The sequence below is a fragment of the Rhinoraja longicauda genome, chromosome 14, assembly GCF_053455715.1.
Source record: "Rhinoraja longicauda isolate Sanriku21f chromosome 14, sRhiLon1.1, whole genome shotgun sequence".
NCBI lineage: Eukaryota > Metazoa > Chordata > Chondrichthyes > Rajiformes > Arhynchobatidae > Rhinoraja > Rhinoraja longicauda.
In genome coordinates this window covers 14,712,164-14,735,983 of record NC_135966.1, presented here as the reverse complement: position 1 = coordinate 14,735,983, position 23,820 = coordinate 14,712,164, and the positions used below count along the sequence as shown (strand labels likewise).

Sequence of the window (23,820 nt, the reverse complement as noted above, 5' to 3'; positions counted from 1 at the left end):
GTACCCGAATGTCCTGTCCATTGCCCTCCACAGATGCTTCCTCACTTGTTGAGTTACTCTAATAATTTATTTGTACATGATTTCATCTGCATTCTCTGTGACTGCTTATTTTTATAGTTCTACTTATTAATTTAATGTAATAATGATGCTTGCAAAGTTGTGTTTAGGATCACCTTTGTAGTTTAAACCCAATCTGTCGGGCATCAGAGTAAATAAAATTCAATTTGCTTTATTTCACCCATGGATCTTGTTAAATAGGTGATTTTGATTAATTAATTCATAATTTTCTGTTGGCAAACCTTTTACCAACATAATCTACCCAGTTCAATGACAAATTGCATTAATTGATTTCTACATCACAAAAACTTCATATTATTGCAATTATAGATTGTGAAAGTTATTTTCCATTCTTTTTAGCATTTGCTTAAAATTTATGTTTAATCTATACAGTGCAGATCTTGTTTAGGAGAGAACCTATTTGCTGTTACTTTTCAGTTACATTCTTTCCACATGATGGCAGCTCGCTGGGCAGTGTATCCAAGTTTGCAGTACTGCTGTACATAATATTTTGGATTCTTGAGTTAGGTTATATTTTGCAGATTTTGTCATAGAGTGGTACAGTGAGGAAACGGGCCCACCTGCCTGCGGGTTAGTCCATATCCCTCCAAACCTGTCCTAGCCATGTAGATTTCCAAGGGAAAATACATTAAAATGAGGGATTGAACCACAGAACAATTTTTACTGCATGGAATCTTACAATTTTGAGAGCCGGAATTGTAGGATTCCATGATTTTAAAATTGGAAGTTCATTGATTTATCAGTTTCCAGAATTCTCATTAACAATATGTTAAATGGTCCCCAAATCAGTTCAGTTGGAAGCATTTCAAATTTGTTAATGCTAATTTTTCCACGAAGTTTGTTCCTCTTGTTATTGTAGCCATTGTGAAACTATTCACTTAATTGGACATTGTGTTAATTGGAATGACTGATGCAGAGATCAGTGGTTTGAAATGTGACCTTCAAATAAGGTTTGCATTGTATATATTTTTGTATTATATATAACTGGCATGTTCCATTTGTCTTTTGATCTAGGAAGGTCCAAAATACTTTTATTTCCAGAATTATTTCTGATAGAAGAAATTACTGCATTGTGTTTACGTTTCTGAATTGGAATAATTAAAATTCCTCATTTTTATCTGCTGCCGGCGCTTTAAAAATAAACCACGTTAAATGAAAATTACTTACATTTGGAACAGATAGAATCTTGTAAATTTTTTGGATATACACTCTCAAACATCTTGCATATGAATAATTATGCTTTCAAATGCCCATCTTTTTAAAATTCAGTCATTGACTTTTGTTTGAAAATCGCGAAAGTAAAAGATCAGTATCCATTCAGATGATGATTACGTAATGGAAAGTGGTTCTGTTCATTTGCAACAGATTTTAAATGTAAATGTAAAATTCGTCTTCGGGATAGGGTGGAGAACTTCAGTCAACAAAAAAAATGTGTACGTTTAAAAAGAACCATAGATGAGGTAAATTTATGATTAATGAACTAATACAGCATTCTGTCACTCAAATGTTGGACGTGCCATGGCATTGAAAAATACCACAAACTGGGCTACAGCTACTCCTTGGGGGAAAATATACCTAAAGGAATATGAAGTGAGGTTTTTTCCCCTCAAATCTATGGTTTTTCCTCAAATCTATGAATGACCTTGATTTATATTTGCAAATGGAGTATCTCAATTTGATGTTGTGGTTTGCATTTTGCCTTTTTATTGATCAACCTTTTAATGTGGTACAGCAACTTATGTCATATTAGTTATTACATACTTTTAAAACATGTTTTTGCTTTGGAAGGTTAAAAAAAATCACCATTTAAATTTGTGCACACCATCTCTAGTTTGGATTTGTGCCCAGTCTGTGACTGAGTGACTGGGCCCAGTTATGAAGTGGATATTTTTGCTTTTGTTTCTCATTTCTTGGTTTTACATATGATGTCCCGTAAATATTCTAGTCCATAAAGCCACGTTTCTCAATGCTAAATGATAATGTAGTATCTAACATTTTTCATTTGGCCAATATTGATTCTATTTTATTTCTAAATATGTTGTGTGACACCTTAGGCCAAAATACCTGAAGGCTGCAAAGGCAATGTTTAAGTTTGTATGTGACGCTGGTACGGCTAGGTTTGTTTCTTTGAGGTCATGGACGGATGCCTCTTTTGCTCTAATTCATGTGATAATGCTGTCTGTCTGGGTGGTTGAGCTACAGATGATTGCAGTGCAGTAACCTTGGTGAGTAGCTACATCTGTTCAGTTGTGAGAAAGAGCGAATCTTTTTGTTTTCCAATTTTTCTGGCTGTAGTGTTTTAAACTAATATTCCCATATTCTTGCCTCCTTTCCTCATTCTTTGTTGTTCTGTTGTCTCTGAAATTAATAATGATCTTCCACAATGTTTGAATTCAAGTACTTTCATTTGCACATCTCAAACAGTAGTGAAAGTACAGAATTATAGGTGATGGGTGGTGAACTATTCCTCCTTGGCCCCATACGTTCTGCAATTCTCCATGGTTTGCCAGACAATATGCCTCCACCCAGTTGGATGGGACTGCTCTTGCCTCCTATTCTGAACTCTCCAACTGTTGTCGTAGAATCACATACAATAGCTTCTCTTCGCACTTATTCGCTATACCCTCAGGGACCCAATATTTAAAAGCTATAATCTGCATGCTGATTCTCAATGTTCCATGAAAATACTGCGTTAGATTCTGCATATGGCAGGTAATACTCAGCTTTGTTTCGCCGTCCTTCCTAAACCTTTATTTGTTTTTGATTTGTCATGATTCGTGTCTAATATTTACTACTGAATGCACAGAAATTCACTTTCATTGAATATGGGGGAAAGCAAAGCCAGTGTCTTGCCCCTGTCACAAGCTCTGTTCTTACACCAATGACTCTGTTCCTTGTAGTTTGTGTCCAATAAGGAATTAGATTGTATGGAATCTTGGGTCCTGTATTCAGACTCCAGTTAAACTTCCAGCCTCTCATTCATAACATAGTCTGTGGGTAGCCCAATATCAGCTTATTTGCTGTTGATTCCAATGTTTTTTGTCCCTCCGTACTGTTTACCTCCGTAAATATAATCTCATGTAAAACTCCAGTGAATTTTGTTTCCCATGGTCTTGCCAACTCCATTTCTGAAATCTCCATTCATAACTGCTTTTGCGATCTATGTCCAACTCTGATCTTTTGCATAATTTCTTCACCATTGGTTGCAGTGGGTTCTACTGCATATAGCCAAGTTCTGAAACTTCCTTAATGTTTTGAGCCCTTTATCTTGCTTCCTTTGCTCCTTTAAATACATCTGACCAGAGTGCTATCATTTTGTGGTTCTGCCAGATTTTATTTATTAGCAAGGGACTTGGGTGGGGAGGAATTTGGATGCAATGACCATAGTTTAAGAAGCTTCAAGATGGTAATGGAACAAAAAACAAATTACTGGAAGACCACAATGGGTCAGCCAGTATCTATGGAGAAAAATAAACAGTTGACATCTTGTGTCAATCTTTTCAGATCAGAGAATAGTCTTGACATGAAATTTGGTCCATTTCCATCCACAGGTGCTACCTAACCTGTGAGTTCCTTCAGCAGTTTGTTTGTATTTTGCTCCACATTACTGTACCTTCTAGTTAGATCAGGAAAAAGATTAAGTTGGCCCTTGATTTAGTGCATGGAATTGGGGGAAGGCAGATTTTGATTGCGTAAGGTGCATAAATCTCATGCCTGACAGGATCTATCTCTATGCTAATGGAAGCAAAGGAGGAGATAGGGGCTCAGGAGATTTTTCGATTTTTGTCAACCAGTCTTTTTCTCGGTGTGAGATGCCAGAGGAGGTAGTGCAGGCAGATACAATGTTTAAAAGGTTTCTGGGTAGGTGCGTGGGTAGAAAATGTGTGGGATTTGGGGGGGAAATGGAGTTAGCATAGATGGGCATCATGGCCGACATAAAGATGGTGGGCCGAATGGGCCTGTTTCTGTGCTGTACATTTCTATAATTCTATGAACCTAACTTGCTACGTTTTTCTCTAAATGTCTTGTTATTGTGATCTGTTGTATGTGGTTCACTGTCTCTGAAGACAGCAGGTGTGGGATAAATTTCCACTTGCCTTTTTTAAAATAACTGCAGCAATATTCAAGAATTTCATTATCTAAGATGCAATGGGACGGCACATCGATACATAGGTAGTATGCCTTAAAGCCCCTGAGAGCCGGGTTCAGTACTGATTAGGGGTGCTGTCTGTACAGAGTTTGTTTGATCTCTCTCTGACCACGTGGGTTTTCTCCGGGTGCTCTGGTTTCCTCCCACATTCCAAAGACAGCAGGTTTGTAGGTTATTCGGCTTCTGTAAATTGGCCGTAGTATGTAGGATAGAACTAGTATAGGGGTGATAGCTGGTTGATGCAGACTTGATGGGTCGAAGAGCCTTTTTCCAACACTGTATCTCTCAACTAAATACAGCTGTAATTCCCTTAAACATGTGCTGCATGTGCAGGGATATAGAGTATGCAGTACAACTTTACTCGAGCTTCTTTGATAGTTTCTACGAAACCAGCAGAGAATAAGGATAACAAGTGTAATGGAACCTGCCTATATCAACATCACACACCAACCTCATTAGTTTATTCCAATTTCAGTGCTACCAAGTCAAAATTTAGAAATTCTTGAGCTGATGCTCTGAGGCAGTTTATTCATCGGTGTCTGCAATGGAGATTAGCCGTTATCCAGAGATGTTGGGGATGGGTATGAAATGCTAATGACCATAATATAGAAAGAACAGAAAAACAATGAAAATGGAAGAAAAATGCTTTCTAAACTTTCTCTTGTTCAAAATGGTCTGCATTTTACCAGAAATCACATGCAATCTGGCATGTGCTAATCATTTGTGATAGGTATTGGTTAGTTTGTAAAATCTTTAAACTTTAAAGTTGCATCGTATAAACAACTGCCTACCGCTGATGTGATTTTTTGAGTATTTTCCAATTTTTTAATATTCACACATGCGATGTGCTATTCCAGCATTTTTTCTTATGTAAACAAAACTTTCTGTTGTCATTTTATTTCCTAAATGTACATTGGAGATCTATGAGCTGTAAAACAAGAAAATGCTGGGAATGTAAGGTAAGGCAGAATGGCCAATGGAAAGGGAAATAATTGAAATTTTGGATCAGTGACCAGATTGAGTTCTGATGAAAGATTATTAAATGGAACTATTGACTTAATTTGTGCAAGAAGGATCTGCAGATGCTGGTTTAAACCGAAGATAAACACAGAAAGCTGGAGTAACTCAGCGGGACAGGTAGCATCTCTGGAGAGAAGGAATGGGTGACATTTCGGGTCGAGACCCTTCTTGAGACCCTTCTTCTGAAGAAGGGTCTTGACCCGAAACGTCACCCATTCCTTCTCTCCAGAGATGCTGCCTGTCCCACTGAGTTGTTTCAGCTTTTTGTGTCTATCTTCTATTGACTTGATTTATTCTCCACAGATGCTATTTTACTTAAGTATTTCCTGCATTCCCTTTGCAGATTCCAGCATCTCTAAATAAAAAAGCAGGTTAATTGCCATATTGTCAAGTCATATTTTAAAGCAACTTTGCTTAGTTTTTAAATCTATTTCAGAAGATTTAATTGCTTGCTTTTTGCCCAGATTGAATTTAACGCAAGGTGCAAACATTACCTCAGAAACACTTGAACCACTGCACTAAAAGTTCTAGCCTTTGCAAAAAGCATACAATTTTAAATCCTGTTTTTCAACAAAAAAACGTTAAAAATTTTATGTCGTTATTTTTCCAGTGTGGAATTGTTTTGGAGTTGGGGTGTGCTACCTAATGCGTGAGAGAGCAAAGCAGTCTTCCCCACTGAAAATGAGGAGCCAATGCTCCACTCATCCATCCCACTCCCAGTTGTTATGAAATAGTACCTAATTTCTCATGATTCCATATGCAGTGTCCTCAGAAGAAGTAGCTAGAAAAACTAGGCCCTCGTACATGAAATGCCACAATCCAAGACAGATGAATGTTAGAATTGAATTAAATGGCATTGGCCCGAGAGGATGTTGGATGCGAGAGTCCGGATGCCCAGTTCACCATCTGTTCCAGATATACTGTAAATGCATTGGATGATGGAAAAGGGTTTAGTACTTTTCTGTTCCAAACCACGTGGACCCATAAACTTTCTGAACACTTTATTAAAATTTTCTGTCTGCAACAATAAATTCTATCTCAAAACTTTGATTTATATCTTCTGTGCTTTAAGCTTATGCTCCACGTATATTGACTTTTCCCTTGCTGTCACCACCTCCAAGGAAAAGGGAAAGCAATACATCTTGTGGGACAGTGCCAAAATTTGTCGATTGCTTTGTCTGGTTAGTAGAGGTTTATAAGCTTGGCGTCAATTCAGCAGTTTAAAAACTCGCATGTGCTTAAGAAATATCTGATACCAATCATCCTATCTGCGTTCAATAGTTAATTAAGAATATAAAATGTTGCTTTCTGCGCCTATTTAAAAAAAAAATTGGCAAAGAATATTAAAATTCCAAGATGTCCCGTTTTCTCACTTAAGTGCATGTAATGATATGTAGAATTTTCACAATGACATATTAGAATATTTTAGTGTAAAGGTGGTAATTTGAAATATTTGTGTGCAAGCTTCTTGAATTATAAAGAAATATTCTGCAGTTCACTGAGATGTAGTACTTTTAAACTGGAATTGTTTTGAATTAGTTTAGAATTCTTAGACTGTTAAATCCCTGTTGGCAGCAGCAATTTAAAGAGATTAAGCTTCAGAACAAGCCTTATTATACAATATCACTTGATTTTGCACAATTTATGCTGTTATATTTTTGCTGAAACAGCATAGAAGTACTGTGATTTTTTTTTTTGGAAGTAGCTATATTGTTTTATTGTACTGTTCCAGACAATGTAGTATGTTCCTTGTTGGTCTGAAAAAATGGAAACATTGTCAAGGTCATTGTTTGAAAAGCGTAAACAAGATGAGTGGAAGTTATCCAAAATGTATTTAGATTAAAATAATATTGCACCGCATTCCAGCTACCAGTTGAACTCTCGTTATTTGGCAGTAGTAAAGTCTTTTGGAATTTTTGTGAACATTTACTTTACTTTATTGGCGCATGTGACTAGGCAAAGTGAAATTATTTACTTGCATTCCCAATGTATACATTTGAGATGCTAGATTGCAGAGGAAAGGGGTAATTACTTCCGTCTTGTCATTCCTCCTTGTTATGAGACATTGCCAACTTCTAGGCAAGAACTGACCAGATTGCCTTCCTGTAAGAGTTCATTTTTATATAAATAACCTTAACACCTAGGTGTGCAGAAATCAGCTTTCAAAAGTTGCAATCTTCTATGTCGGGTTGGAAATTGAAGTGGTCTTGACTTTAGCTATAGATTTTCATGAAGTAGAGTAAATCAAACTTGGCATGTCTCGATTTTGATGCAGATTGGCACAGGTATGCACCAGTTGACAGGGATTTGATTTTTTAACCTGGAGGAAATTTGATTGCCTTTATGTATGTGTATTAACGTTAACAATTCCTAGATGAGGTTCCCATGCCTAACAAAGAAAGAGATTTATTTTGAAATTGGTCTTCATTCCTTTCCTGATCCTTAACAATGACTAGTTATAGCATGAAAGGAGACAGTTTTGCCTATTTAGTGTGTACAAGTTGGATGTAAGAGCAGTTCAGCTAGTTCCATCCCCTGCCCTCTTGCCTATGTCTGCAGATTCTTTCCAATTAGATACTTGCCCAACTCTCTTTTCAATCCCAACTATTAGATCTATCTCTATCGTGGTGAAATCCAGAGTCCCAACAATTGAGTGTAGAAAATAATTTTCTGCATGACACTTTTGGTTCCTTTGCCGATAACCTTAATCTATTTCCCTTGATTCTCAACCCTCTGTTGATGAGAGCAATTTAGTTATATTTACTGCACTTTCTAATTTTTAAATAATTGACTCGTCACTTTGTTCTCCTGTTTGAAGGGAACAACCCCGGCTACTCCAGTCTATCCACAATTTATCATCGCTATAATTATTTTGTTTAATCCCTTCACCCTCTTTTTGATGCTTTGATCTTTTTGGAAGTGCAGTGCCTAAAATTGGGCACTATTCCATTTGTCAGGCCAGTCTTTATAAAGGTTCATGGTTTCTTTACTCTTCTATACAGTTTCTGTATAAAGTCCTGCCTCACCAACAGTCTGTCTTGTCCCATTCTTCTTCGTTGTTTTTTTAGTATGTGTTAAATGTATGTTTTTAGTGTTCTTTAGCTTGTCTTTATGAGGGGGTTGGGGGAAACTTTTTCTGATCTCTTACCTCGACCTAGATGCAATTTTTTCCCCCGTATCGTATCTGCGGCCTAACATCGAGGAGTTGGCGGCCTTTGCTGGAGACGGACAGAGCTCCATCGCGGGAGCCTACGGGACTTTAACATCACAGAGCTCGCTATACATTTTAAACTAATTTCCTCAACCATTCATGCCACTTTAAATGAGCTATTCATACATTGTTCACTTAGAATTGTGGCCCGTAGATTATATTGCCTTTTCTGCTTTTCATACCAAAATGTAACACAATTTTTCAGCATTCAACTTAATTTTCTAACTATCTGTGCATTCTATTAGCCCATCTGTATCTCCTGGTGTGCCTCTGTCTGCCTCATTGTTTCCTGTGCAAATTTTGTATGTGAAATTGTGCCCTGCATACCCAAATGCAAATTACTAAAGTCTATTGTGAAAGAAGGAGACTTTTAGGGATTGTAACATCCAGTCCTACTAATCAATCTGTACCAAATTCTGAGGAACTCCAGTGTTTAATTGTGCCCGGTCCGAAAAAGAGCCTTTCACTGCTGCTGGTTTCTTTTTATCTAGGACAGGTTTGCTGTCAACCTATTGAAGTTCAAAATCAATGACATTTCTTGCAGTCATTTAACTTTTGGCAATGAGGTGGATATGGTGGATAGATGCAGAGCGATTCAAATTGATTTTTTTCTCATTTCTGAGTACTTGTTTAAGGCTACCAGTGGAAGTGAGACATCTCCAGTCCCATTTAAGATACTGAATGTAGATGAATATTGTTGTGAAGCTATGGAGAAGGTGAATAAAGGTTAATGTTCACTCGAACTGCTAAATATAAAAATCTGCTATAACGCTTGTTTCAATTCCAGGAAAGGAATATAATAAAATTAATGAATTGGAGAACGCTGTTTGTAGTACGCAAGCTGAATTGTTTCTTGCACGGTTTTGATCGGGAACTAGCAAACTACTTAACAATTACTTTGGAAAGTCACAAGCAGATATACAGTTGTTTTTCAAAACAAAACGACAGCCGGGGGGAAAAACAGGTTATATATTCTTTGTAACCTAGATTCTGTATAACCTCTCCATAGTAAATGGGTGTCTTTGTCTCTTACGGACAAAGCCTGTCAATTTCACCCTGGGTGGATATTGAAGTTGAAATCACTGCTATTGGCATGTGGAATTATACCCTATTAAACAATGTAAGATATGATCTTAAGTATATTTAACTTGCAGTAGCAATAGTAATGGTTATTAAAGAGATTTATTTTGAAAATCCTGCAAGGGGGGTGAATGGGGGAATCTTTAGAGTCAGATAGCACGGATAGAACCTTCGGCCCCACTTGCCCACATTGACCAACAAGCCCCATCTACACCAGTCGCATCTGCCTGTGTTTGGCCCATAACCCTCGCAACCTATCCTATCCATGTATCCTATCTAAATGCGTCTTAAAACGTGCAATGGTCCCTGCCTCAACTACCTCCTCCCGCACCTCGTTTCATACACCCTCCACCCTTTGTGTGTAAAAAAACAACCCCTCTGGTTCCTGCCTTAAATCTATGTCCTCTGGTTCTTAATTCCCCGATCCCTCATCCTCCCCTGCCCCAAGGATTAAAATCCTAGCCTGCTCAATATCTTGTAAGCTCAAGCCCTCGAGTTCTGGCAACAACCTTGTAAATCTTCTCTGCACCCTTTCCAGTTTGACAACATATTTTCTATAACATGGTGCCCAGAACTGAGCACAATACTCTAAATGTGACCTCACCAATGTGATCTCCCAACTTCTATACTCAATACTCTACTGAAGGCCCGAAAACCTTTTTGACCACCTCATCTACCTGTGGTGCCATTTGGAAGGAACTATTCCCCGGCACTCGAGATCCGTCTGCTCGACAACACTCCCTGGAGCCAGACCATTCATTGTATATGTTGGTCCTGCCCATGTTAGACTTTCCAAAATGTAACACCTCATTTCTCTGTATTAAATTCCATCAACCATTCCTCAGCTCACCTGCCCAACTGATAAGATCCTACTGCAGTTTTTAACAACCATCTTCACTGTCTGCAATACCACTCACTTTTGTGACATCGGCAAACATGCTAATCATGCCTCAATCAAGTAAGGAATGTTACTTGATTGAGGCATGATTCTGAAATGAATCGCACTTAAATCATCATTTTACTTGTGATTTGAAATCTTAGAATAAGATTTACTAAGAATACTAAGAAAATATAGTCATCTCAAGCATTAATTTTTCAAATTAACTTCAATTTTGAAACCTGGCAGTTTTCCACAATGTCATCAATAATTCTTAAATGATTATTTTCTTCTTTCCAAATTTCAATAATGAATATAATTCACAAGTATTTCCGCTCAATGCTTCCAAGTACCTGTCTAATCACCACATTCCACTGAATAAATTGTGAAAATTTAACGAGACTGGTTTACATTCGTTATTCATGTAGCTGCTTTGCAAAATACTAATTTTGGATAGCATATTGCCCTTGTTCTTCCAAAAGGATGAATGTACATTTACATAGAACTTTCCCAATTTAATGTTGTCCCATAGATCTTTATTGATTCTGAATTACTTCAGGTAATGTGGTCATAGTTGCACAGCAAGGTCCAACAATCTGTAAAAAGATTAAATAACTAGGTTGTCGTCTTTTCGTAGTCATTGACTAAGGAAACGACGTTGGCAGATGCTAACATTTGAAAAGTACCATGGGGTTGTATTTAGGATGGTTTTAGTCACCAAATTACGTATGCCCCTTCAATATATTAAAATACCGAGAAGCACGAGGTAAAGGGACATTGAACTACACGAAAATTGATCAAAAGTGGAGCCACAGAATTAAATTTTTGGCACCGTTTCATGTTCATAAGTGATAGGAGCAGAATAATCATGGCTAATCTATCTTTCCCTCTCAATCCCATTCTCCTGCCTTCTCCCCATAACCCATGAGACCTCTACTAATCAATAACCTATCTATGTCTGAAAAAGGGTCTTGACCCGAAACGCCCTCTCCAGAGATGCTGCCTCTCCTGCTGAGTTACTCCAGCATTTTATGTCTATCTTCGATTTAAACCAGCATCTGCAGTTCTTTCCTACACAATCTATCTATGCCATAAAAAATATCCATTGACTTGGCTTCCACAGCCTTCTATTTTCTTTGAGTTTTATTTTTTGTTCAAGTGTTGATTGAGGAAGTCTGGGTCGAAAATGACCATCTTTCATAAGAAACGCAGCTTTCTCCTTGAAAGAATTCAGAAATTATTGAATATGACATTGAAAAGCAAAGCAGATATTCATCTCATATCATGGCACCATGTGGTTTATCTTAGTACAGTGAGCTACTAGTTTATGATTTTCCTCTTTGACAAGCAATGTATAATAATATATTAGGGAAGTTGGAGATAGTTTTTAATCTTAACAAATCTTACTAAATTCAAGAATGAGCAATTGACATCAAGCACATATTTAATTTATTGTACAGACTTTAATATCGAATGATATTTGATAATCGATAAACATCTATTCGATGATTATGTGATTACATATTTTTACCAATCTTTTGGTCTCGTGCACCAAGAAATTGAGAACGTTTTTCAACATTTTTGCTTCGTAAATGAAAGACTGGTTGCCTGGAGGATATATCCATTTCTCTTCCGGGGGTTATGTGGTTTTTCACTTTCAAAATTTACAAGTTTTTCTCTGAGTGTTTTAAGGTATCAATATACAAATGTTTGACCATCATTAGAATAAATCCCATTTGGTTGTGCGAGCAAAATAAGAAATTGGTTTTTAGTCTGTGATCCACCCAGATTCTATAAATCCAAATTTTAAAAAGTGCGTATATATTGAATGAGTTATATATTCTGATGATTTTGTGGAGAGATTTATTGATTAGACTCTGCGAGTTGAAGGGTGATATGCTTGGTATAATGATATAATGCCAATTAACATTTCTTGAGCCATATGCTGTAAGATGCATGTCTTGTAGAAAACCGATGCCTCTTTACTCAATTTTGAGTAAATGTTAAAAAACATGGGACTTGAGATTTTTCTTCCATGGATTTAAAGTCCAATTTTTAACTTTGTTCAAAGTTCCTCATATCCACAGCTTTGCGTGAGTAATATCACTGTACATGAACATTGCTTATAATAACATTTCATTTTGTAGATAGTGGTGTGATAACGTACCCAGTCTATTGTAAGGTGATTTAAGAAGACAGTGATGGAACATTCCAGCTGCTTGTTTCTATCAGTTGATTTCAATTTGGGTTTCAATTTGTTATTTCTACTACTTTGTCTTTAGTACCACAACTTTTTCTTTTTGCATCAGTCAAATCTTCAAAATTTTAAATGCTTTAAACTAAATAGTTAAAACTTGGTAAAAATTTAGGCTTTGAAATTGAAATTAAACTTTGTTAAAGTATGAACTGTGTCTTTGGAGAAATTTTATTGCCAGGTGGAAGATTTATTCATTTGGGCCTTGTATAGTTCATTTGTAGCATTTATTGGACCTTTAAATATTATATCAGGGGCCTATAAGTGTAAAATCTTCAAAGTTAGTAGATTTGGCATAGCTGCACTGTCTGAAATACATACCCAAATTAAAAAGAAGGCGGGGTGTTGAGGGGTGGATTGGGGGGGGGTGTGGGGGGGGGGGGGGGGGTGGGGAGGGGGGGTAGAAGGAGAATTGGTCTTGAGATTGATGTCCCATTAGCGAAAGTATAATGTTTGTGTTTCTGAGAGGTGAGAACCAGATTCTTACCTTGTTTTTCGCACAACGCATTTTCTAAAGGAAGGAATTCAGGTTACATATATGAAATCATTCTACTTATTTTTTTTTTCTTTTTCCTCTCCTGAAGATTCAGAATGGGAAGAGATATATGGTATGTGTACATTTATGGTCTGTTTGCCCATTGCCTTGATTTTTGTGTTTGCTGTTTGTGTGAAGATGGTGATTTTAGTTTTTTATGCCCCAGTGCATTTGTTTTTATTGCATGTTTTATGGCATTCAAAACAGTATGCGGAATACAGTATAATTCTAAATTCGAGCAATTGAGTAACTGGTAGCATGTGCTTTTATAGCCAAGCTGTGTTCAAGTTTGAGGCAACATCTTTTTCGTCATACTTTTAACATGGAATAAATTCTTTTTGTATTTTTCATCATTTTCAACTCATTACAAAATATGTATCTGATCAGTGACAAGAATCTTTTGGCTTTCTGAATGAATGATTGAGATAATATTGGAGGAGCTTCTGTGACACTGCATAATACACACTGTTTTGGTGTACCATGATGTATTAGAAGCTTTTGACTTGATATAAAATGCATGTGACTTTATTTTAGTTAAATAGCAAGCAAGATGATCTGCTTGATGCAATTATTGTAAGGCCGTGCTTTTAGAGGAAAATAAACACTTGACTTTGGAGCCCAAAGTTTTATTATGTTGCATGTTATGCCTCAATGACTTTAAATGAGATTAATGTTTCTACACTGTGTTGCAGATATTTTAGTCTTGGCTCTAACCTGTTAGGTGGTATAATAATACAAAACATTTTGGGGTCTAACAGATTTTTTTGTTTTGAGGCATGATGGACTAGATACAAAATATCTCATAAATATGCATTAATGCTTTAAAAAAACATAAAAGTTGGTTACATAATTACTGAAGCATGTCTTTAAAAATAAGAGTGCAAATGCCTATGATTTTATTTAATTCCATAATTTGAGCTGTTTTCTCCAAGTCTACACCTTTTACTTATTGGTTTACTTTTTTCTTTCCAATTAATGTTTTGCATTCTTTTACGCTTTCCTTACAGTAGATTATATTTTTTTACATTCAAGTGACATGGATAAAACAGTAGTACATTTGGAATTTGACATTGAGATAATTAATACAATTATTATTTCTCGTAGCTAGATAAATGGTTTAAAATTCCTGATTTGATCATTTAATTCCTTTTTGTGTAGTAATTATGGGCACTTCAAACTCTGAAAGTCATTATTGTTTAAATGTGGGTAATCCGGGCAGATGTCTACAAGTGCTGATGAAGTATCACACAGACAGAAATTGTTCGAAATTGTCAACGTCATAGGAGATGAAAACAGTCAAGTCCACAGTGTTTGTCATATGTACTGAAAACAGAACAATTAAATTCGTATTTGCAGCAGCATAACAGGGCTGTAAGTACAGTACTTCTCGATAACACAAAATGTTTGATTAAAAAACCCCCAATATCAGTGCAAAACAAAAACCTGAAGTCCTGAGTATAACCCAGGACAGTCTGTAGTTCATAGTTTAGTTAGTGTTTGTAGTGTTCACGAGCCGGATTGTTGATGGGAACCATTGATGAAAGAAAATAGTTAAGTCAAATTTCATGTTGGCCATTATTGTAGATGGGTTGGAGCTAAAGAATAAGGGGGCTTTTTTTTTTAACAGTTGTACAGGATGTTGGCAAGTTTTCTTTGACTTCTTTGCCAGATAACTAGATAATTAGTCAAAGATTTTGGGTTAGTAGAGGAAAAAACAACTCAAACTGCATTTTCCATAGAACACTCCTCGTCATTCCTTTTGAAAGTAATGAAGAATAAATAGATTCCGATGAAATGACCTACCTAGGCAAGTAGGGATGTTCTTTTGCCCCCTTTCCCCATTGTATGGAATAGAGTCATAGTTATACACAATTAAATTTGTCTAATTCGTGCCGGTTGACAAAGGTTTCCTCATGAGCTAGTCTCATTTGCTTGCATTTGGCCCACATTCCTCTAAAGCTTTCCAATCTAATGATCTGGCCCTCACCATCCTTGGGTAGAAAACATTTTGAGATTCATTACCATCTGAGAGAAGAAATTTCTCTGCACTTTGGCTTTAAATGCCTGGCTCTTTATTTTGTAACGATGTTAGACACGTTCGTGAAGTTTCCCCTAATGAAAACATCTTAACTCTACCCTATTAAGACCTTTTAGGATCTTGTATGTTTGAATAAGATCACCCTTCATTCTTCTAACATACAGGCATGTGAAGTATCCGTGGATTTCTGCTTTTTTAAAATCAATTTTGCATGGTTTCTACGTTTTTCACTTTGCCAAATAAACGGAGAAATCGGATCGAAAAGAAGAAAAAAAAAGATTCACAGACTTGTAATGAACTCTAAGGTTCTGCTAGAGGTCGCTAGGGGTTCTGCGGGAAATCCCACCCACGCGCCCTGGAAGTCTCCCTGGAAATGTGGCACCTAGGCTGGGCAAGGCAGCCAATCTCGACCTCATCGAGACTTCCACGGCCGATTGGTGGGTTGAATTTGCAACCTGCGGCCGGGGCTCTGGAACTCCAGCCCAGCTGGAGCCAGCACATCTATCCCCATAGCTGACATCCTTGGACTGCTGGATAAACCAGCAAAGCTCTGGAGCCAAGAGTGCCAGAAAATCAGTGGTGGAACTGTAATGAATGAGTTAATATTTAAATTTAATTGCAAGATTATATAACTAAATTAATTAAGACAGGGTTAAAATATAAAACACAGCAGCAAAGCCAATTACCACCTTTTTGGGCTGATTATCAATTAATGTGCTAATTTACTTAAATGTTATTAGTGTACAGTGACATATTCACATTATTTTGTAATGTCTGTTTTTACTTTGAAATGCACTAAGAGGCTTGAAACGGGTAATTTTGTGTGTAAACTTTCTGACCACCGTTGTACGCCTCGCGCAAGCATTGACTCTTTTTCTCTTTTTATTTACCTCACTCACACTCCTGAACATAGAAACATAGAAAATAGGTGCAGAAGGAGGCCATTTGGCCCTTCGAGCCAGCACCGCCATTCATTGTAGATGATCAGCCACGATCACAATCAGTAACCTGTGCCTGCCTTCTCCCCATGTCCCTTGATTCCACTAGCCCCTAGAGCTCTATCTAACTCTCTTTTAAATTCATCCAGTGAATTGGCCTCTACTGTGTTCTGTGGCAGAGAATTCCACATATTCACAACTCTCTGGGTGAAAAAGTTTCTTCTCACCTCATTTTTAAATGGTCTCCCCTTTATTCTTAGACTGTGGCCCCTTGTTCTGGACTCCCCCAACATTGGGAACATTTTTCCTGCATCTAGCTTGTCTAGTCCTTTTATAATTTTATACGTCTCTATAAGATCCCTTCTCATCCTTCTAAACTCCAGTGAATACAAGCTGAGTCTTTCCAATCTTTCCTCATATGACAATCCCAGTGATTAACCTCGTGAACCTATGCTACACAATACTCTAGATGTGGTCTCACCAGGGCCCTATACAACTGCAGAAGGACTTCTTTGCAAAGTCTCGTTGCACTTCCCCTTTACCTAATCTGACACCATTGAGATAATAATCTGCCTCCTTGCTTTTGCCGCCAAAGTGAATAGCCTCACATTTATCTACATTATACTGCATCTGCCATGCATCTGCCCACTCACTCAACCTATCCAAGTCACCCTGCAACCTCCTAACATCCTCTTCGCAGTTCACACTGCCACCCAGCTTTGTGTCATCCGCAAACCTGCTAATGTTACTTCTAAACTGCAAGTAGAGACACAAAGACTGCAGCCTCTCTTGATAGGACAACCCTTTCATGCTAGAAATTAGCCCTGCGGGTAGCTCTAATACTATTACATTCTTTTTTAAGATAAAACAGACCAAAACGACATAGTTTTCCACATGTACCCTTGCCAACAGCCTGTACAACTTACTATTAAAAAGCCTCCCCATTCTTCAGCTGCAATCCATCTGTAATAAAGGACAACGTGAACTTTGCTTTTGTAACGACTTGTTGAACGTGCTAATGTTTCGTGCAGTAGAACACATAGACCTCTCTGAACTTCTTTGTAGTTTTTCCTCTATTTTGATAACAATCCACCTTTGATTTCCTCTTAAACGTTCCCACAATTGCTAGACTTTCTCCTAATTGTACTATATACCATTGCAAAATTGCAATGTCCACAAAACAACAGGACCTTCGACCTACTTTCATGTCATCGGCAAACTTTGAAGCCTTACAATGCGTTCGCTCATCCACATTGTAGTATAGTAAACAGGTGCAGGCCAAGAATTGATCCCTAAGGTACTCCACTAATTGCAATCCATTTATTCCAACTCTTCTATGACGCAAGGACCGTTGTCATCCTGTATGCCATTTCTCCATTTTGATTGGTCAAAGACCATGGCATCCCATCAGTCGCGGATGACGTTACAATTTTTCAAGAAAGGTTGACTTTATAGTATTTTCTGGAATTTCTTTTCCATGTAATTCAGAATGCTTGTTTTGGGAGTCTGGTTTAAGTGTTGACTGCCCAGCCGACGAGCTGATAAAACGGGATAACCTCAACACTAGGGACATTAACCTGGTGGAGTATTGTTACCCTAATTGTCTATTCTGTCAGTGCATTCAGAAGATTTGGGGGAGATAAATGTTTGAGGAGCTGACTACGGACTGTCGTATTGAAAGCAGGCAAGTCCAAGTAGCATTGCTACTTAGTGGATTAACTTAGCAGATGGCATGTTAGCACACTGGCAGTTCATTTTTTTATTTGACATCTACCCTCACTAAGTGGTGCTCTAGAGATAGGAACAATCGTTCATGCTTTCCAGGATGTAATTGAAGATGTTGATTATAAAATTGGGATTACGTGGAAAGAGCAGTGTGGCAGATCTTTTGTTGTTTGGATGCAAATATATTGTGAAATCCTTTCCTTTGCTTCAGTGAAGGAGTGTATATGACTTGGTGTCAGACCTGAATGTGCACAAGTTGTCTATTGTAATTCCATTATTTAAGATTAGAGTGCTCTTGACTCGGGAGAGGAACTGATAATACTTGAAGTTTTCCCTGTTGGGTCCTGTAGATTGATTTCGATGAGAAGCTTGCTGGAGGTAAGTTGTTCTGTTGCAACAAGGAAGATGGGGTAGGTTGGTGCAATGGCACTGTCTTGAGTGAGCTCAGACTGCTCTTTGTTTTGGTCTGTTATGGACCTCTGTTAGTATCACCAACGAGAATGTCATCACGCAACAGGTGTGCAATAATAAGGAATTTAAGAAAGTTTCTCCATAATACTTAAGGATATTTGTGGGGTTGAAAATACATTGTGTAGTGGCTGGTGCTGCTCTGCAGACCTTTGTTGAATTTATCATTAAAGTAATTGTAAATTCATGATTGGGAAAGTCCACAGAACATTTTTGGTACAAGGTTTTTGGCCATAGAGGAGGAAGTGGCAAAGGAAGACCATTGTGATATGAGAGTAATGACTGCGATTGGACTTGTCTCCTGTCTTGAAGATGGTTGTAATTATAATGTCTGAGATTCTCTGGCATGTTCTACATTATCCAACTGAGGGGGTGAGGTAATAAATTTGTGCCAGAAGTGCAGATGTCCCTTGTTTTAAAACAAAATTGGGGCAGAGAATGGTGATACATTGCAAAAGTGCTTCTTAAAACAGCTTTTTATTATTATTTTTCCCCCTTATTAGCCATCAGATCTAATGCTGAGGAAATAATCAGATCTGGTGCTGAAAGTCTCCTGTCAATCATTGATAAATCAATGTAACTTGCTGAACTACTAATCTTTATTACATCCAATGCTTCCAGCTGCGCTGAGAACTAACAACCGACAGAAGTGTGGAAGTCAGGTGGGAGGGTGGTGTGGTAGTTCCAGATACCACTGAAATGATGGGGATTTCACCAAATATGATCTCTCAGGCTATCATGAATGCCAAAAGGGCATTCTAGAGCAATTGAGATGCCAACAACTGTGGCAAAGTTTAAATACTATCATGGTCAGTAAGCTGAGATATCTAGCAATGACACATCTCTACTGGATGATCAGAATGAGATTTATGCTTGTTTGAACAGGCAAAGGTGCACCACGTGGGGGTTCTCTTTCCCTCCTGCTCTCTCCCCCCCCCCCCCCCCCCCCCCCCCCACAGCCCTGGCCTATACACCCCAGTGACAGAAGTCTGCTCTGCGGTCATGAAGGTAAACATGTGGAAACATAGAAACATAGAAAATAGGTGCAGGAGTAGGCCATTCGGCCCTTTGAGCCTGCACCGCCATTCAATATGATCATGGCTGATCATCCAGCTCAGTAACCTGTACCTGCCTTCTCTCCATACCCCCTGATCCCTTTAGCCACAAGGGCCACATCTAACTCCCTCTTAAATATAGCCAATGAACTGGCCTCAACTACCTTCTGTGGCAGAGAATTCCACAGACTCACCATACTCTGTGTGAAGAAATGTTTTCTCATATCGGTCCTAAAAGACGTCCCCCTTATCCTTAAGCTGTGACCCCTGGTTCTGGACTTCCCCAACGTCGAGAACAATCTTCCCGCATCTAGCCTCTCCAACCCCTTAAGAATTTTATATGTTTCTATAAGATCCCCCCTCATTCTTCTAAATTCCAGTGAGTATAAGCCTAGTCTATCCAGTCTTTCTTCATATGAAAGTCCTGCCATCCCAGGGATCAATCTGGTGAACCTTCTCTGTACTTCCTCTAAGGCTAGAATGTCTTTCTAGAAAGAGGTCAACTGCTTGGAGTCCCTGGACAGGTTCTGTAAACTTGTGCCAATCAACTGGCCACAGTTGCTGACAACTTCAACCTCTCACTTCAACAATCTAATGTCCCCAGCTGCTTCAAGGAACCCCATATTTTCAGTCCTCAAGAAAAATAGTGATTTGTTTGAATAACAGTGCCCCATAGCTCCAACATTGACCACAATTAATTGCTTGGAAAGATCGATAAATTTCCCGCACAATCTAGATCTCTTGCAATTTTGTGTATAGGCAAAATGGTACTCGGAGGATGTTATGCATTGACTACAGCTCAGCCTTCAATACCATTATACTGAATAAGCTCATCTCTAAACTCCTGGACCTTGGCCATGGGGCTTCCATCTACAAGCTTTCTGAGCTTACTGACCTGCAGACCTTAGTTGATTAGAATTGGTCATACAATTTCCTCCACCCTAACCCTCAACACTGATGCTCGTCAGGTTTTTGTGCGCAGTCCCCTGCTCTACTGCCTGTACACTCACGTCTGAGAGACCAAGCACAGTGCCAACTCCATCTTTAAGTTTGCCAATTACACTGCTGCTGTCAGCATGATGAACAACAATGGAGAGATGGAGTACAGGAAAGAACTCCGGAAAATAGTGTCTGGTCAAAAAGCTGGCCCTTAACGTGCAAGCTAAAAGTTAGTTGTGACTTTAGGGGATCTTCAATAAACACATTACAGAATGAATTCTGATAGGATGCGCCTCAACTTTGTATTGCAGCACTTCTCTTGACTGCCTGAACCAAAAGAGAATGGTGAACATGGCCCAATCCATCACATGCTCATCACTTCCTAATCAGTCCATCTTCATGGTGCTTTGCATTCGTAAGGCTGGAAGTATCATCGACAATATCTGCCACCCTGGCCATTCCCTTTGTCTCTCTTTCTGGAAGAAAATACAGCTGTTTGAAAGCCTGGATGTCCAGACATGATCAGCTTCTTCCCCACTGGTATCAGATGCCTTAAACAACCACCTCTTTCAGAGGCACTGCTACTGTTATTTTTGACTCTACCCCATTTGACTATTCCATTATTGCACTTCATCATTATTGTTTTTACGTCAGATTGCACTGTATGCACCATTCTGTTGTTCTACACTTGTCATATTTACCAAATATATTGTCTATCCTATGAGTTTCATGCCAATAGTAGAATTTCATTAAATCCTGATATATACGACAATAAACTATCGAGAATTTCAAGGATTCTGTCAGCTTCAAAGACATTGCAAATTTAAAAAAGAAATTCATTATATGGCATTTTATACTTTTGCTGACTAGTTGCATGGATGGTGTGCTCTGTGAGGAATACGTGGACACATGTCAAAGACTTTCAATTGAGCATGTCTTTAAGAGCTAGTTTCAGTAAGGGTCTCATAGAGCTCTCCTTGAATCTCAGAAGGATTGATCCTTGCTGTGTGCACCAAAGAAGAATCCATGCACGGAATGTTATTGGGTCTTTGGCGGATCTCTGAAGCCTGTCCATCTGTAGATCACTTCTATTTTGCCAGATCCTGACCTTCATTTAATTGTGGGTTTTATTTTCTTGTGGTATGATCCTAGTTTAAAAATGCCTGGTATTTTATGACATAATTAGATCTTGCATCTCCTGGTAATTCTCATTGAACGACATCTGTTGTGTTCTGGTAGATAATCTTTCTGCAGGTTTTTGCAATCTTTGGGTGGCGCAGCTGTAGAGTTGCTGCCTTACTGTGCCAGAGACCTGTGTTCGATTCTGACTATGGTCGTTGTCTGTATGGAGTTTGTATATTTTCCCTGTGAACCCGTGGGGTTTCTCAAAGATCTTTGGTTTCCTCCCACATTCCAACGACGTAAATAGGGAGGGAGTAAGGGTGGGGGGGAGGTAGTGGGGGGTGGGAGTTACATGGACCGTTGTGATCTGCTGCTGAAGACCATTGGCGCAAGTATGTCTTCAATAGGTATGTGCAGTTTTAAATGAAACTCTTTCTTCATAACATACATTTTTTGACCATTGTTCTTTTATTCAATACCAAGAGAATTGGGATGTGTAAGGAAAAAGCTAAATAGAAATAACAAAACAATTTTTTCTTTGTGTTGTAAAAAGTATTTCTGTTCAATAACCTTTCTATAAATAGCAGAATATACTCATGATAGGCCTGACATTGTACAGGTAGTCCAAGAACTACAGACTGTTGGAAATAGTAGTTGTTTTTCACACATGAATGTAGCGCAACGCATACGCGCATTTGGTGTGCATACTTTTTTTTGCTGAAAAGTTGCATTACGCGCCATATTATGAATTTTGATGTAAAATTCTGAATTTTGGACATCAAAATTATGAATTTGTAAAATCAAATGTTGGGAGGTCTATACTTTCCACAGATACTGCCAGATCTGCAAAGCATCTCCTGCGATTTGGTTTTTATTTCAAATGTCCAGAGAATAGATTCATGAGGCAATCATTTGCATCATTTACTTCTCGTATCTCAAGTTTTCTATGCTTTAAAGTGAACGTTCACATAGTTACACAATTGAGAAAGATTTGACAAATTTTATGTTGCTGAAAGCACTAGAGTAAATTCAATTACTTCAAAGGTATAAATTACCTTGTGCACATTATCTATTTAGAACTTTTTCTGACATACTTCCCCATTGAAATTGATATACTTACTGTTCGGGTGATAGATCTTAATGGTCGAATGTTGGCAGGGGACATGCAGGGGAATGTTGCCATGTAGAATGCTGGAGCTCCGTTGGGGAATCGCCAGCAATTCCCAGTAAGTTCAGGACATCCACTTTCGAGGGGGAACTAACTGGAATTTATAAAGTGACTAGACCAAGTGGACCCATTGGGCCCATTCCTCGTAGAGGGGGGACAGGGAAGGGGAGAGGGTGTCATCACTGAGTGAGCCCTATTTCCCCCTCCTGACCCCCACCTCCCTCCCCCCACCCCCACTTTCCCCTCTTGACCCCCACTTTTCCCTCCTCCCCACCCCCACTCTCGCCTGCCCCCCACTGTCCTCCTCCCCCCCCCCACCCCCACTGTTCCCCCCACCCCTCTTCCCCCTGCCCACTCTCCCCGACCCCCTTCCCCCCACTCCCTCTCCTCCCCCACCCCCACTCTCCCCCTACCCCCACTCTCCCCCTACCCCCACTCTTCCCCTCCTACTCCCACTCCCCCTTTCCTCCCCCTACCCCCACTCTCCCCTACCCCCACTCTCCCCCTCCTCCCCCACCCCCACTCTCCTCCTCCTCCCCCACTCTCCCCCTCCTCCCCCCACTCTCCCCCTCCTCCCCCCACTCTCCCCCTCCTCCCCCCACTCTCCCCCTCCTCCCCCCCACTCTCCCCCTCCTCCCCCCCCACTCTCCCCCTCCTCCCCCCCCCACTCTCCCCCTCCTCCCCCCCCACTCTCCCCCTCCTCCCCCCACTCTCCCCCTCCCCACTCTCCCCCTCCTCCCCCACTCTCCTCCCCCCACTCTCCCCCTCCTCCCCCCCCCCACTCTCCCCCTCCTCTCCCACTCTCCCCCTCCTCCCCCCACTCTCCCCCTCCTCCCCCCACTCTCCCCCTCCTCCCCCCACTCTCCCCCTCCTCCCCCCATTCGGCTGCCACACCCACTCCCCTCCATGGAGCTGTTGGCTGCGAAAATCACTTACCAGTGGCCGTATGTTCAACGCTGACTGCTGACGTGCGAGTGTCCGCCGGGACAGGACCAGGGGAGAGGCAAAGGGAGACGGGCGAGGGAACGACTGAGGCGAGGCGTTGACTAATGCATTTGGTTGCACTGAAATAATTCCAGTGCCGGATGAGCATGGTTTGCTGTAAATTATAGTATTTAGAAGTCAGCATTGTATGTATGGTATGGCATTGTATGGCGGGCCG

General features: G+C 39.4%; 1 protein-coding gene across 11 annotated transcripts in view; it reads left to right on the top strand.

The window, feature by feature from the left end:
- ankhd1 (ankyrin repeat and KH domain containing 1) overlaps positions 1–23,820 on the top strand; it is a 149,342-nt gene that overhangs the window by 41,295 nt on the left and 84,227 nt on the right. For 6 of the 11 annotated variants that reach the window (XM_078411478.1, XM_078411472.1, XM_078411477.1 and 3 more), the window contains exon 3: positions 13,255–13,278. The exons of the other annotated variants lie outside the window; for them this stretch is intronic. In XM_078411478.1, the coding sequence (XP_078267604.1) occupies positions 13,255–13,278 (24 nt within the window). The remainder of the gene's footprint in view (positions 1–13,254; positions 13,279–23,820) is intronic. 11 annotated transcript variants of the gene reach the window in all.